The 15,458-nt window shown below is 39.4% G+C and overlaps 2 protein-coding genes across 3 annotated transcripts in view; both read left to right on the top strand.

Annotated features, from left to right (window-relative positions):
- The first annotated feature begins 109 nt into the window (after positions 1-109).
- LOC117476503 (adapter protein CIKS-like) lies at positions 110-4,888 on the top strand. 2 transcript variants are annotated; one of them, XM_034123110.1, is made up of 10 exons: positions 110-272; positions 514-963; positions 1,056-1,189; positions 2,718-2,853; positions 3,020-3,216; positions 3,822-3,910; positions 3,998-4,066; positions 4,222-4,326; positions 4,410-4,484; positions 4,573-4,888. In XM_034123110.1, exons 2-10 carry the CDS (start codon positions 542-544, stop codon positions 4,756-4,758), a joined length of 1,413 nt encoding a protein of 470 aa, XP_033979001.1. In that variant the 5' UTR covers positions 110-272; positions 514-541; the 3' UTR covers positions 4,759-4,888. The 2 variants fall into 2 exon arrangements, with proteins under 2 accessions (XP_033979001.1, XP_033978993.1); XM_034123102.1 differs by having other exon boundaries at positions 110-324.
- A 1,067-nt stretch (positions 4,889-5,955) lies between these two features.
- Positions 5,956-15,458, top strand: part of si:ch211-266g18.10 (titin) — a 42,021-nt gene continuing 32,518 nt past the window's right edge. The window contains exons 1-15 of the mRNA XM_034123913.1: positions 5,956-6,336; positions 8,179-8,340; positions 8,431-8,514; positions 8,773-8,877; positions 8,977-9,132; positions 9,293-9,436; positions 9,545-9,688; positions 9,920-10,063; positions 10,172-10,291; positions 10,472-10,591; positions 10,698-10,727; positions 10,835-10,882; positions 10,996-11,022; positions 11,918-12,076; positions 12,168-13,607. Coding sequence (XP_033979804.1) covers positions 6,327-6,336; positions 8,179-8,340; positions 8,431-8,514; positions 8,773-8,877; positions 8,977-9,132; positions 9,293-9,436; positions 9,545-9,688; positions 9,920-10,063; positions 10,172-10,291; positions 10,472-10,591; positions 10,698-10,727; positions 10,835-10,882; positions 10,996-11,022; positions 11,918-12,076; positions 12,168-13,607 — 2,893 coding nt within the window. The 5' untranslated portion in view covers positions 5,956-6,326. The remainder of the gene's footprint in view (positions 6,337-8,178; positions 8,341-8,430; positions 8,515-8,772; positions 8,878-8,976; positions 9,133-9,292; positions 9,437-9,544; positions 9,689-9,919; positions 10,064-10,171; positions 10,292-10,471; positions 10,592-10,697; positions 10,728-10,834; positions 10,883-10,995; positions 11,023-11,917; positions 12,077-12,167; positions 13,608-15,458) is intronic.

The raw sequence follows: 15,458 nt of genomic DNA, 5'->3' as shown, positions 1-15,458 counted from the left end.
TAGCTCCTGTGTTATTGTTACTCAAAACTATGCAACACGTCTTAATAATGTAATGTTCTAATAAGGAAATGAACTTTAAGAAAACTTTGTTTGAACAGTTTAGACTCCACTATTGAATGTTATCATCTAATCTCACCTGGCCACTCCGGCTGAGCAACACAGCCTTTCTCTGATTGGACACACCTGAAGCGGTGGAGAATTTGCATATAGCAGGCTGGAGCTTACACAAGCCTCTGCACCAACAGGAGTGTAAAGAATCCAGGCTGGAACAGGTATGTCACTGTTGGTCTTTCTCCTTCCTTCTGACAGTGTTCTCAATGCATGGTAGGTACAAAATAATATAAATGCAAGAATAGGATTGTTGTGGTATGTATGTTTAACAATAACTGCATGTGTAAAAGTATTGTCTTGTAATGTTCAACTTTATTTGAATCACACTTCCAAATGACCTTTTAGTTCTGTGTTTTTCTGCTCACGAGGATCACTTGTTTTCTGCGTCTTTTGTACTTGCAGGACTACAGGCTGACTTTACTTGGTTAAGATGGAAAAATCTGAAGAACCACCAGAACTAAAAGTGTTTCCCATCACAAAAAAGTCAGAACATTTCCTTCAACCTTTAATCCCTGAAGTCAAAGTAAACCAAATGTTTCACGCCGATCCACATCATAATAGATTCATACCAGCCCATTGCATAGATGCAGACTATTTCTGCCAAAAAGGAGCAATTGCAGTCGGACAAGCGAACCAGAATTGTGGGAGTCAGCCAGTTTGTGATACGCGGCGTGATCTGATGGAGCACAAAGAGCCAGAAGATAGAGGAGCAGCCCCTGCCAGGATGAATCTCCATCATCGCCCCCGTCCTGCGGAGACCAGAGCGGGGGACACGAGAGCAGACTGCTCCTGTGTGGAGTGTGGATCTCACCGGTTTGGAAACACTGAGCCTGCAAACACAGACACAACGAGGTGACTGAGAAGGAGCTACCTGTCAGAGAATATCTTATAATTAGCATATGCTTCAAGGTTTGAAATTAAAAGTAAAACATTTACATTTTCAGGGGTGAGGATGAATATAATTCTCAGCTTCAGAGTGATGAAGAGGATCTTGAGCTTCCCTGTCCGCTAAGATCTGATGATGAGTGGCAACACTACCAACCACCTCAGCCTCCTCACCACTACATGCACAACTATGGTAAGAAAAACTCTATTTCTTAAGAGTTATTCCTTTTTTTTCACTGTAAATGTCAAAAAACTGTTAATATGCAGTTAGTTTGATTTAAAAAAAGAAGATAATCACATGAACAAGTATTTCTATTATTATTATTATTATTATTTATATTTCCTTGCTTTTACCAAAGTAGCAGCAATACAGGAGTGTGCAAATAATATTATTCCTATATATTTCACAATTCACAGGTAAAAGTACAGTAATATTATCTGCAAAACATACTTGCAGTATTATAAGTTTACGTCTTATGAAGTGAAGTATTGTGTATAACAATGGTTCCTTTGAGACTTTAATTGGTAGATATCTTTGTAATTATAAGTACTGTGGAAAAATGTGTAAGCAGCACTTAAAAGTTGCAGTGCTTTAAAGGGGACCTATCATGCAAAATGCACTTTTGTACGTCTTTTATATATGAATATGTGTCCCCAGTGTTCCAGGGAACTCACCAAGTGTCAGAAAACAAAACCCTCTCTATTTTCCTCCATACCCAAATCTCTAAAAAAGGGGCTGCAACGGATCTGATAAAAACTGATCCAGATTTGAACACTGTCCTGACGTCAGGACAGTGGCGCTACGGCTATTGGGCCAACTCCACCAATCAGGAGGAGACAGCCACGGCCATTGCCGTTCGAAAGCGCTGGAGACGTTGTAGTATATATGCCAGGCCTGTAGATGGTGCTGTTCTCATTGAATCTGCCCTTGCAAAAACAGAGCTAAAAAATGTAAAATTGAGCAAAATGAGGCATGGCTAAAATGCATGATCTGTTTGGTATTTTTTTTTTTTTTAAAGTATAAATATGCCTTATATAGGTATGGTCCTACACTATATTATTCAAATATAGCATGATAGGTCCACTTTAAGGTAAAGCACATTTGAACTACTTCATATAATGTTCAGTATTTAAAATCTATGACAATGCTGTAACATTTTAGTCTATAAAGTAATTGTTAGTTTCAGAAGAATGTGTAAAAAAATTCATAATTTTACTCTAAACTAAGTGGAAGTACCGTAAAGTGTGCTCACGTAAAATACAGGTCTAAAACGTTTGCAGTACTTGACTGTAGTTGCTTTTAACCACTGTCATTAGCAACACTTTTAGTCATTATGTACAGTATATGATTTTAATTTGGCTGGGTATTTTAAGGTACTGTAAAGCACATTTTAACTCATATAATGTTCAGTATTTGCATCTATGACAATGCTGTAACATTTTAGTCTATAGAAGTAATTGTTAGTTTCAGAAGAATGTGTAATAAAATGCATAATTGTACTCTAAACTAAGTGGAAGTACGGGAAAGTGCGGGGAGTGCTCACGTAAAATACATGTCTAAAACTTTGAACCACTGTCATTAGCAGCACTTTTAATCATTATGTATGATTATCATTTGACTGGCCAGTAGAATAAGTATTTGAGCTGGCAACCATGCTTCTCCCTAGCTTGTTTTATTTAGGCGTTTTTTGCCTCATCATGTGCTTGAACTATATTTACAGACCCCTGTCATACCATGAATATCGGGTATTATCAGCAGCAGTTCAACCCCTATCCAGGCCACAGATACCCTCCTCAGCCATGTCACCACTCTGCTCCCTACCAGCACAGAGGACCCTGGGATGACTACCAAAACTGGTAAAAAAAAAAACATGCAGAATCTTAAAACAACTATGTGCAGTCCACAACTTTGTAAGCACGCACACATGCTGTGACCAAGTACTGCAGCTGCTTTGCATATTATCACCTGTCAGCAGGATTGAACTGATGAGCCTTTTCTGTCTTTTCTTTCCAAATGCTCCAGGCTCCGACACCCTCATCACCCTATGAATAGCATGGTGGCTCAGGGAGGTGTGTCGGTGAACGTGCCTCAGTTCTTCGTCCCCCCGGTGGAGGGCGTGTCACAGGTCAGCGTGATGAACCTCAGCCCTGCAGGAGAGGAGGCGTCTGTCTCACATCCACAAGAGAAGAGAAGAACCATCAGTCTGCCCGAGGAGTGCCGTGAGTCACTTTGATTTAATAATTTAATAGGATGTTGCTCGTGTTTTATTGTACAAAGGAATTATGGTGTAGGGCACTTGGAAGTACCTGCAGGCTTATGAGGTTACAACTGGAAGCAGGGTGTGTGGTGTATCGTGTTACTATAAACCTGCCAGGTCTGTTTTAGGGGCTTATAAATAGAAATGACATTTATATAAAGGATACACTAATTGTTACCTCTGCTGTTTAAGCAGGAGGTTAGCATAATAAGAACAAGGTTTAAAATGTTGATTCTAATTGTGCTTCACTCATCATGAAGACATTCTGCATTATTTTCACACAACACCATTAAAAGTGTAAATTTAAAAAAGTCGAAATGAAACCTTTTCATTTTCATTGTTATTTCTATTTTAGAGAAAATGTCTAAATGTGAGTTGTTGTTCACAGTTGCAGAGGTATTTATTCAATGTCATGGTCATACATTAAAGGGTAATACAGCAAATCAGTATATTACCACAGTAACAAAGAACACCATCTAAAGTGATCAGAATAAAATGTTTAACATATTTAACACCAAAACTAGAAAAATATTAATTTGTTTTTTATATTCTTTCTTCTCTTCACAGGAAACATTTTTATAACCTATTCTTCGGACATTTCCTCAGAAATAGTCCCCTTCGTAGACTTCCTCACAAAGCAAGGTTTCAGACCAGCTGTAAGATACTTCCTTTCTACACAGGTCAGATTTAAATTAAAAAAAAACCTCAACAGTTAACTCACAGCCCTGAATTTAATTCCACAGATTGACATATTTGACAACCCAATCAGACGCTTGGATATCAACAAGTGGAAGGACAGTTACCTGAAAGATGTAAGTATTAAGCATTTGTATTGCTTGCTTGTATTTGTATAAAACTGTCAGAAGTTATGACTTATAAGACACTTGAATACTTGAATATTCCATTTTCTTTTTTTTAGCATGTTTCAGGCCGTGAATGTGTCTAAAATGTGTGTGTTTTTAAACAGCCATCAACCCTGATTATCGTCGCCATCAGTCAAAAGTATAAGGAGGACATTGAAGGACATGTAGTGGACAACCATGGTCTACACACTAAATATGTTCACTCCATGGTGAGAACATCTCCTTTTTCAGTGAGACATCAAGCTGATTATAATTGCGGATAGATTCTTTAACACTTAATCTAATTTTTCAGATGCAGACTGAATTCATCCAACAAGGCAGCTTGAATTTCAGATTCATACCGCTTCTCTTCCCAAATGCATCCCAGGTCAGAATGTGTTTGTTTGCAGTTACTCCATATTTACACACTTTCTCTCTGTACTACTGAAAAACATGACTATGCACTCTCCTTACAGAAGCACGTCCCATGTTGGCTTCAGAACACGCGCGTTTACCGCTGGCCGCAGGACACTGAGGATCTGTTACTGCGGCTGCTGAGGGAGGAGAGATACGTTCCTCCTCCGGTCCCGCTGGAGCTCACCCTCATCATCAGGCCCGTGACCCCCAGCTGCTGCTCCACTGTCAACACACACCACCTGTGATCATTACTGTGTTGATGACTTGTGTGTAGCTCATTTTAATTGGAGTAATGTACACCTCCTGTATATCCTGTAAGACACAATTCATGTTCTATCCAATGTACAGATGTTTCAATAAAGTGTTTTGACTGTTTTACCTCTACACAACACGTTTACCACTCAATTATCTTAACAGTTAGGGATAAATGTCCTGTTTTTTGTTCCCCACAGGATGAATACCTCTGGTGGTGATCCTCTTAATTTCCCTCTGCCCATTTGTGGTATCTAATGCATGGATTGTCATGCAATTTGTTACACACAAACGTGCCCCCCTCAGGATGAGTTGTAGTAGCTTTGATGATCCCTTAACTTTTAACTTAGCACCATCTTCAGGTGACTAAAATATATTTGTTTAACATTCACGTTGATTTTCCATCAGCCTCAACTCTACTTTGACTTTATTGATAATAAGCAAATGTTTGCATGTTAACCTGCTAAACTAATACAAATGATGATATTATATTTATTTATAACTTGAACTTTCAAAAAAAGTAACAATGTGATTTACATTTATAATAAGTTAATGAGAACCAACATGCACACAGATAAAAAAAAAACGATGGAATAGTTCATACAGTTGAAATTATTAACATAATAAAGAAAAGACAAAACATTTAAGTGAGCTTTAGAAGATGTTGCGTTTTTTTCTGACTACGATTACAACCTAATACTTACAAAGGTACATTTGATTGTTTTGGGGTTTTAGTTCAGTAGTGAAATAGTTTGACATTTTGGAAACACATTTTTACAAGCTGGCCCTTAATGTATGACCAAATGTGAGAACAAAAAAGAAAGTGAATATTGAAACCCTGTGAAAAAGACTAAAATTGTTGGGAACAACAAAGTGTGCTGCTGCTAGTCAGGGAAACTTTGTTGTTTATTTCTCACCTTGAGCCCCTGATTTGTTCCAGGTCAGTGGGCAGATTGAGGTGCCCCACCAGTAGGGGTGCCCAATTCAGCCCACTGATCTCACACACACCCCTTCAACCGCCCAAAAAGGCCTGCCAGAGCGGCTGGGTCGCAGAGCTCCAGCTAAGAATAACCCGGCCTTCTGGGGGATAAAGTTACCTTGAAGCCCCCCTGTGCTGTGATCTGACCTATACCCATGTGAGGCACCAACAACACAGGGGGGGATATTCTGTCTGTTCCCCCTTCTCCATACCCAGCCCTTTGCTTAGCTGGACTCTTTCCTTCCCCCTGCGTAGCTCTCCTTCGCCCCACCGCCCCAGACCCCCCTCTGCAATGCTGCCACACCGGCAGCTCCAACATCGCAACACCTGTAAATCTTAAATTCAGGCTTGATTTTCCTTTTTTCAATCCTCGAGAAGTTTAACCTTTGGATTACACCGGCCAGGAAACAAGACAGAGATCACCAAGTGGAAATGGAATAATTGAATAACTTGGACACTTTTTACACATAAGCGGATGCTGATTGGATTGTATACTGAAGCTGTGATTTTCCATTGACTTCTGCATGAGGAGGCTTTGCCCTCAACTTAAAGGATTATAGCTGAAATTGTCTGCATATCATCATGACTCAAGGTAGGAGTGTTCCCTCTGCGTCAGCACTGAAATTAACCACAGCCCTTTTTTGCTACAGCACAGAAAGTCTAAGTGATTTATGCCATTATATAAACAAATGGAAGTCTTTCGATGGTTTGTCCTCTTTGGAAAATGTGTTGAAAGTTGGTTGCTATAAATACAGGATATCATGTGGCTGGAGTATTAGCGTTGCTCTCCAGTGACAGACACGACTGCTGCTGCCACTGACCTCTGTCTTCAACTTTCTTTTTGCCATTTCAAAAATAAGTCCACTTCGTAGGCAATCTGCTCACACAAGTTGTATTTTCTGTGGTTTGATGAAGCGTAAGGCCTTGTAATGATTTGAACAATAACAAGCAGTTTTTCTTTTAGAATCAGTGCGTTTGTGGTGAAATACTGACACCACCTGTCCATCCTGAGAAACTCTGAAGGCTCTGTTTTGAGTTTTTTCACATCTCAGCATTTTTACATGAGGAAGTGAATCATAAGTTGAGCACGCTCAGAGTTCATTCACCGTAACAAAGTGTCTTTTCACACTTTGACACCTGATCCATGTCTGAATGTGCGTCAGTGTTGATAAGGGTGAGGATGTCATTAAATGCCATCACAAAAATGTTCCACTGGACTCAGCAGCTGGGAATCATATATATTTGAATAAGCTGATGACATGGAAACTACAGAAGATTCCTTTCTTTTCTGTTTTTTAATCTAACAAGATGTGTTTATCATGTCTTTTGATAAATACTGTAGCAAGATCAGACTGTCTTCATCTTCTAAAGTTTCAATCCTTTGATCACAAACGAAAATCTCCTTCACCTGTTACGGCTTAGCTGCAGTGTGTAGGTGATGAGACTATGAAAGGAGATTAGTCTCCCAAACAAACCACAGTAATGTAATTTGACTGAACCATACTTATGTGTTCAAGTTAAAAGTTGTTGCTAGCATTACATGAATAGGAGAATATTAGATCTATCAAGCCAGTGGATATGCTTACTTTGTTGTTAAATAATATAAAGATTGTTATCAGGAACTTCTGCTAATTTCAGGAAAGTTTCTTCCCCCAAGATGTGTACTGTATATAACATTGTTTAACCAAAACCGAACCACATTCTCAATTGAACGCCCCAGAGACGTATACAGTATTTCAATTTAACTATGATCGATGTGGCTCTACATGAACATGTCATGTTGAGCTGAACCGGTTTGGTTTGTTTTCTTCACATGAGAAACAAGCTTCTCTTTTTTTGCTTTTTTCACTGATCCTATATTAGATTATATAAATAAAATAAGCCAACTTCCTCATGGAGCAGTTTAGATTGCTTTCTGAGTGAAAATGAACGTGTCACGGATCTCTGAAAGAAAATGTAAGACATATCTTTGGCATTTCTCTGCCCACATGCACATATATCTGCATTTTGACCAATATTTGTCCCTTGTTGTTTTATTGGTCTTGCTCTAGTAGGGCCGAAATAAACATTGTGATCATTGTTAATCTGCATGCCCTTTGTATGTTTGTACTATACAGTTATAGTTGGGTCTGACTGTAAAAGGACAAACCAAATATAAAAAAGTATATTAAAACAAAAAATATAATAAGGATACATATTCTAATACAACTTCCAGTGTAACAGAAGCGTCAGTCAGATCTAGGCAAGGCAAGGCAAGGCAAGGCAAGGCAAGTTTATTTATATAGTACCTTTCAACACAAGGCAATTCAAAGACATTAAGAAAATGGCATAGATAATCAAATAAACATTAAAAGAAAAAATACATGAACAAAGACCTAGCAGCAAAGGCTGAACCACAACTGGAACATCATGTTTTTGTTTTTCTCACATGAAGGCGCCTCGAATGCAGCCGCTGCGGCTCAGAGGCCCAGAGGGCTCGGGATCCTCGGGAAGCTCAAGGTGTCGGCGGAGCTGCTCATCGCCCTGGCGGCCCTCCTGTCCTGGGGGGTGGTGGGAGTGGTGATGTTTGACTTTGTGGAGTACAAGGCAGTCCCTGGTAAGTCACAAATACTTACATAAATGTATCTGTACAGGGTTTCAATCATCAAATATGCATAAATATCAATCATTCTGTTACTCTTCTCAGACATTCAACAAATCGTGTCGGACCCTGTGCAAGCTGTAAACGATGCTGTTGACGAAGTAACCAGTCTGTTCAATAAGTTTCAAGGTACATAAGAAAGACACACATCTTTTAAATAATCATGACCATTATGGACTTTATGTAGATGGCACAATGAATGCATCAAGTGCTTAACATTTAAACAAAGTTATCATAAACATTAACATATGGATATAATTCAACTATGAATGGAAAACAAGATAAAAGAAAAATACCTCTCTCTTGATAATCAAAGAACAATAAGATTTAAAAAATCATTGCTATTTCAAATGTTGTGATATATAAATCGTATCTCTGGGTCCCCAGAATGTGCACCTGATTTCAGTGACCCCACTTCCGCTGCCACCTACGCAGCTGAGGAGATATCGGAAGCAAAAGATGGATTTGTTCGCTATTTTTCAGATGAAGAAGGTATGAAAACACATAACACTCACTCTACTCAACAACAGCAAAAAATGAATTAAATGTGACGTAAGCACGACTCTAACAATCCACCTTCTAAACCCACAGGGAACTTCTACCTCAGCTATGTGGACCCGGTGGTCTTCGGTAGACAAGCTTTCCATTCGACTAATGATTTCATGTGTGGAGTTACGGGCACCTTCAGGGACACACTGTGTGCGATAGTGGACACCATATTGGATACTATATTGGGTATAAATAAAGGTATGTATTCAATAATTAATGCTTATTTCTGACTAGGGAAAGTATCTGCTTTCCTTTTTTTTTATTTACAAGAGAGTAACACAAGTAAAAGGAATGTTTTTTGGCATATATTTTGGGATAGTGTGGTTATAAAATAATTTTCCCTCCTATCTTTCCCCAGGAGAAGTTGACATTAGCTACATCGACCCGGTGGTCACAGGCCGAGGATTCTTCAGTGTTACTAATGACTTTATATGTGGAGTGGGGGGCTACATCCAGGGTGTGTTCTGTGCCATTTTGGACACAATTTTGGATGTAGTGAAAGGTATTTACTCTTCCCTCTTAAAGTTTCTTTATTATTTAACCTCTTTGAATCCTGCAATTACTATTTAACACATTACATGTCCTTATCTGTTTTGTATTTTTTTCCCAGGAACTGTAGATCTTAGCTTCATGGACCCTGTGTTGGTGGGCAGAAATATCTTCAGTGCTACAAATGAAAGCGTTAATGCTGTAGTGGGCTACATCCAGGAGATGCTTTGCACCATCGTAGACAGTGTACTGGATGTAACAAAAGGTACCCACATCTTTTTAATGTTTGGGGTGCAATACAAAACGTAGCATGTCTAGATTTGTTGCCTGAATGTGTGACTAAATCAACAATATTATTCAATAACTTAGCTTGTGTTTTTCATGGGTAACAGTACTTTTGTTTCTGTGTTTTAACTTGATCAAATGGTTTTTACCTGTCTTTTAAAATGTCTGTGTAGAATGAAGTAACTCATTGGAGTGTTGGTTTGTTCTTCAGGAACCACTGACATTAGCTACATTGACCCTGTGGTTATTGGTAGAAATGCCTTCAGTGTTGCTAACGACATTCTGAGTAAAATATCAGGATACATCCAGGATGTGCTCGGTGCCATCTTGGATGTGATACTGGACACAACACAAGGTACAGTATTTTAACCTTTTCCCTAATCTACTGTTGAAATGTTTACCACAACCATGTATACTTCACTGTAGCCTGTTAACTGAAGTTTCCCCCTGTTTTGCTCATCAGGCATCCAGGATGCTATGGGATTCAGCCCCATGTCAGCTGTGAAGAGAACAGTAGAAATCACCAAAGAGCAGATAGACATGCTCGTGAACTACGTCTCCACAATGATGTTTGGTGATCAAGGTCTGTATGTTTAAATTCAAATCTGCTACATTACAATACTGTTGCTGGTATCACTGTGTTTGCTTTTGCTGGTTATTTATACAAAGATAAGTAAGTATGGTAATAGAAGAAATAGCTAACAATTGTATGATTTATTTTGTATAATGTGTTTTATTAACGGCAGCTTTACTGATGTTTCAGGGATCCTTCCAGAAGTGTCCGTTGATCCCATGAAAGTCATAGAAGATGCTGTGTTGGAGTTCTCAGACAAGAAAGAAGTGTTTGTGGCTTACATGTCGAGCATGCTTGTTAGGGATCAAGGTATGCTTCTTTGCATTAGTTATATACTCTACTTTATACCTTTATAAATACACATACTTAAAAATAAAGTGGTGCATATGTGATGCCTGTTTTTCTCCTGTTTTAGGTGAACCTGCTGCCACACCAGCTGTTAAAGGTTTCACTTTTTATTTCAGTTGTATTATATCTAAAAGCATCTTCCAAGCATAATACTTAATATTTCAAACCATTTGCACAACATATCTGTTTCTTCTCTTTGTTTAGATGAAACTGTGTCTCCCCGCTCTGATATAACTCTGGTACATAGGAAAGGTAAGCAATACAAATGTAGTTTTTTTGTTTGTCTTGCTGTCACATAATATTTCTTTGTTTATATAAAAAAGGTTCGCTGTCTTTCATAACCAAATGTTTTTTTTTAAACGCAGGAGAATTTCTGCCACCTATTGAGAAAGGTAACAAATCAACATCATATACAGAATATATTGTGCAAAACCACAATAATGTTTATTTGGGTGCAATATATATGTTGTCAGCAAACAGTTGCACTCGATGCATGTTTGCATTAAATTTGGTTTTCTTGGAATGAACTGATCTAAACTTGATTCATGGTGTGTTAAGTATAAGACAATAAGCCTAAAGTAAGAGGAAATTGAATGTTAACTTAGCTTGAATAAACCTCATTTTGCACCTAACAAATATGCATCATGACCACTGTCTACCTTCATTTGAATAAATATATAATATTAATTAGTATTTGGCGACTGCATCTCTCCCTTTGTAACACTAACTGTTTGCTGTGTGTAACATTTCATGGAACTATGCGTTCACGTCTTTTGCTATCAAGTTGCAGTCATCACGTTTTCTGTTGTGCGTAAAACATTTGTATTTCTATGTTGCATTGAGCATAAAAACATGTCTTCAATATGTATCTTTTGAAGTTGTACGCATGTGTATGTATGTGGATTGTTTGTTCTTTGTTCTGCTGCCGTAAACTTTTACTATAGCAAGACATTTGTATTAATTGCCGCAGAAAATAGTCCCCGTCAAATAAACTATGTACTGCTGTTTAAGTCAAGCAAAATGATGCTTTAAATAAATATCTGCATCTTCAGTACACATGTATGAAAGTAATAAGAGATGAAGCATTGTTAGCTTTGGTTTAAACTTGGCAAATTCAGAATGTCATTGTCCAAGGCATGTTTTGTGTATAATGTATTGAATGGTCATTGTTCCCATTTCACCCCATCCAATTGTTCTTTACCTGTAAATCATTTTGGAGCTGCATTTCCATGTAACGACGTAAAGGTCAGATAAGACAGGTCACATGTGATGATGATGATGATACAGTTGCAGAGATCATGAAAGCTGCCAAAGATGAAGCTGCTGCTGCTGCTGCTGCTGCTGCTGCTGCGTTAGCTGAAGCCCAGGACTCACAGATTGAAGAGGCTGAAGTTCCCACTGAATCTGCCAGGGAAGCAGATGGGAAAGAGGCAGAGGAAGATGATGGTATTCATATGTTTATTCTTTAATTAACACATTTGTTAGTCAGATACAAGATTGATAACAGGCACTAAAATTGTCACTATCACGTCACTAGTGAAACACGTCCACCTTGAAGAGACTGAACATGAACCTTCTCCAGAAGATGAGGCAGAAGAGGCTGATGCTGAGGAAGAGGAGATTAAAGCAGAGGAGGTTGTAGCACATGCGGAGGAGAAGGAGGAGGAGGAGGAGATCAAAGATGATGAAGGTGTTGCTACAGAAGGGAAAGAGGAATTAAAAACAGAGATAGAAGAAGAAGAAGAAGAAGAAGAGGTGGAGCCAAAAACTGAAGAAGAGGTGGAGCCAAAAACTGAAGAAGAGGTGGAGCCAAAAACTGAAGAAGAGGTGGAGCCAAAAACTGAAGAAGAGGTGGAGCCAAGAACTGAAGAAGAGGTGGAGCCAAAAACTGAAGAAGAGGTGGAGCCAAAAACTGAAGAAGAGGTGGAGCCAAAAACTGGAGAAGAGGTGGAGCCAAAAACTGAAGAAGAGGTGGAGCCAAAAACTGAAGAAGAGGTGGAGCCAAAAACTGGAGAAGAGGTGGAGCCAAAAACTGAAGAAGAGGTGGAAGAATTGAAGCCAGAGGAAGAGGAGACTGAAGCTGAAGAAGAATCAGTCAAAGAAGTGGAGACCAAAACTGAAGATTTGATAGAGGAGGAGGATGAGGAGGATGAGGAAGAGGAGGGAACTCGAACAGAGGAAGAGGCAGTAAAAGAAGAAGAGGAGGATACCAAATCGGCAGATCTTGAGGAAGAAAAGAAGAAAGAGGGGGAGACCAAATCTGAAGAAGATGCAGTAGAAGAGGAGGAAGAGGAGGAAGAGGAGAAGGAGACAGAAACTGAAGAAGTTGCTGTAGAAGAGAAAGAGGAGGCAGAGGAAACCAAAACTGAAGAAGATACAGTAAAGGTTGAGGAGGAAGAGGAGGAGGAAGAGGAGGAAGAAACTGTAGAAATGCTGGTAGAAGAGGAAGAGGAGGATGAGACCAAAACTGAAGAAAAAGCTGAAGAGGAGAAGATGGAAGATGAAGATCTCCCTGTTGATGAAGAATCAGATGAAGAACAAACGGACATTTCTGAAACTCATGTCCAATATGAGTTTGTAAAAACTGACCAGGACGATCAAGCTCTAGATCTGGACGATGATGAGGAGGAAGATGAGGAGGAAGAAGACCAACTGGACAAAGTGGAGAAGATGGAGGTGGAAGATGAAGAAAAAGAGACACCTGTCCAACAACTTGATCTTGAAATTCTAGCAACTGAACAAGTTGATAATACCAGTGTAGTGCCTGAATCTGATGATGAGGAAGAAGAAGACATTATTGATGAAGACCAAGACGAATACTCCGACATCATTGACGATCAGGATGAAAACAACAACAACAGTGAGAGTGGGAAAACTGAACTCAAACGTAGGAGGAAGGTTCATATTCCCTTTGAGAGGCTCAGAAGAGCCGGATCCAAAGCTGCTCACAGAGAAGAACGCCTTGAAGATGAGAAAGGTACAACACTCTCACCATTATCATCACGTGTATTTCACCAGTCCATGTTCATTATCAGCTCATGAAAATGATTCTGAATGATGAGTTTGTTACTAATGATAAATAATATGTGTGAATATTCCTGTTAAGCCCGAGAGACCCCGGTACCGGGGTACTGCCGCAAGATCTTGCAGGAAACAGTGTCTGAGGGCATGTTCATTTAATAAAACTATGAATGTTTTATATCCATGTAACGGGAAGAAACTCATCTAACTGATCTTTTTTTTTTTTTTTTCAAAAGAAAACCCACAATGCTAACACTGAGCCTCTGAATTAGCAACGAGCGAAAAATGCTAACACCTTACTGCACCGAAAATCACTCACAAAACCTTATTATTTATCTTTTCACCACATCCAACACATCAATTCACATCGTGAGGTGACACAGAATCGTTTGACACCGACATTACCACTGCATTATACGTATTTGCGACGTTATAAGCAAAAACGGACATCAAAACAGGTGACGCTAGGTAGCTAAAAATGCTAACATTTTTACCTTGGCTCTGTAGTCTCTCCAAAGTGGTCTTCAATGGCATTCAAATGATAAAAACGCTGCTGAAGTTAATCCATAGGTTAATCTAATGTGTCTGTGTCCCTTTGAAATGATTTCTGATAATCCATAAGCATTAAAACTGCTTTTCCGTTTCCAGGGGCCTCATTTAACGCCTTGCGTAGGATTGACGTGAGAAGGTTGCTTACCTAGTACAAAGCAAAAAAATAGGTACAGAAATTTTCCGACATTTTCCGATTCACAAAACTGCGTACCGGCGAGGGAAGTGCGTACCGGCACTTCATACGCCTGTTTCCCTTTATAAATCACAATCGACTCGAAATGCGGCGCAGCTTTTGCAGGCTTCACGTAACGCCCATATTTGCCTATAAATAGTCAAAGAAACGCCCATTCATTCATTCATTTTTGACTGACTGCATGAAGAAGATCGCAGGAAATTACGACCGAACAGCTAAAAAAGACATCTCACACCGTGTCAGAGTTTGGTTATTTTGGGGAGGTCGAGATAAATCATATTGTTTGGTGGATGCAGTTTGAACCAGAGTAGCAGCATGGAGGTCAGATCGTCACCAAAATAAATAAATAAGTGGTCCGAAAAAAGTTAATGACAAAAAAAATACACATAACCTTCCTCAGGCAGTGTGTTTGTCCCGGGGACAGGAGACACCCCCTTGATGAGAAACTGTAATGCTGCGTTCACACCGGACGCGATGCGACTATTCGCTTCGCTCTAATCGCTCCTATCGCATCGCTCTAAACGCTGGAGGTTCACCGCGGCTGCCAGCTGTGTTTACTCGCATCATTCAAACAAGACGCGCTGGCTCGGGAGCTACAACTACAACAAATGAACATATTTTACCGTGATTAAATTGTAATACACGTTTCTAAATGATGCCGAAGTAACAACATACTGATACCGGTTAGTAACAACCATGAATTAATGCTTTGACAAGTCTGCAGACAAGACGGCAGGCAAAACACCTTTTAAAATGCTTGTTTTCTGAATGAAGATCGGGTCAACCAGGCTAAGCTAACGTTGTATATGCTCATTCCACACTCACAACAACGGCCTACAGACATAAATAAGCAGCGACTGTATTCACCATGACACAGACAGTCTGTGGTTTGTACTTGTTTAACTTTTGTCCAGTTTCTGAACGGATATGAGGAGCTGTGAGCTCTGTGTGCTAACTGCTAACAGCTAACGGCTGATGTTGTGTGGTTGAACGTCAGTGACGGCGGCTGAGATCCTCACCGCTGATTGGCTTCCGCGAGAACGCGTCACGTGAATTTGACGC

This window comes from Trematomus bernacchii, unplaced genomic scaffold (assembly GCF_902827165.1).
Source record: "Trematomus bernacchii unplaced genomic scaffold, fTreBer1.1, whole genome shotgun sequence".
NCBI lineage: Eukaryota > Metazoa > Chordata > Actinopteri > Perciformes > Nototheniidae > Trematomus > Trematomus bernacchii.
Note: the sequence above shows the minus strand (reverse complement) of the source record. Positions and strands in the feature narration are given on the sequence as shown.

Excerpts from the sequence above, each read along its gene's own strand:
- LOC117476503 (XM_034123110.1), top strand. The coding sequence starts at position 542 with ATGGAAAAATCTGAAGAACCACCAGAACTAAAAGTGTTTCCCATCACA. Across the intron at positions 1,190-2,717 it reads CCACTACATGCACAACTATG|ACCCCTGTCATACCATGAAT; the intron begins GTAAGAAAAACT and ends CTATATTTACAG. Across the intron at positions 4,327-4,409 it reads CTAAATATGTTCACTCCATG|ATGCAGACTGAATTCATCCA; the intron begins GTGAGAACATCT and ends CTAATTTTTCAG.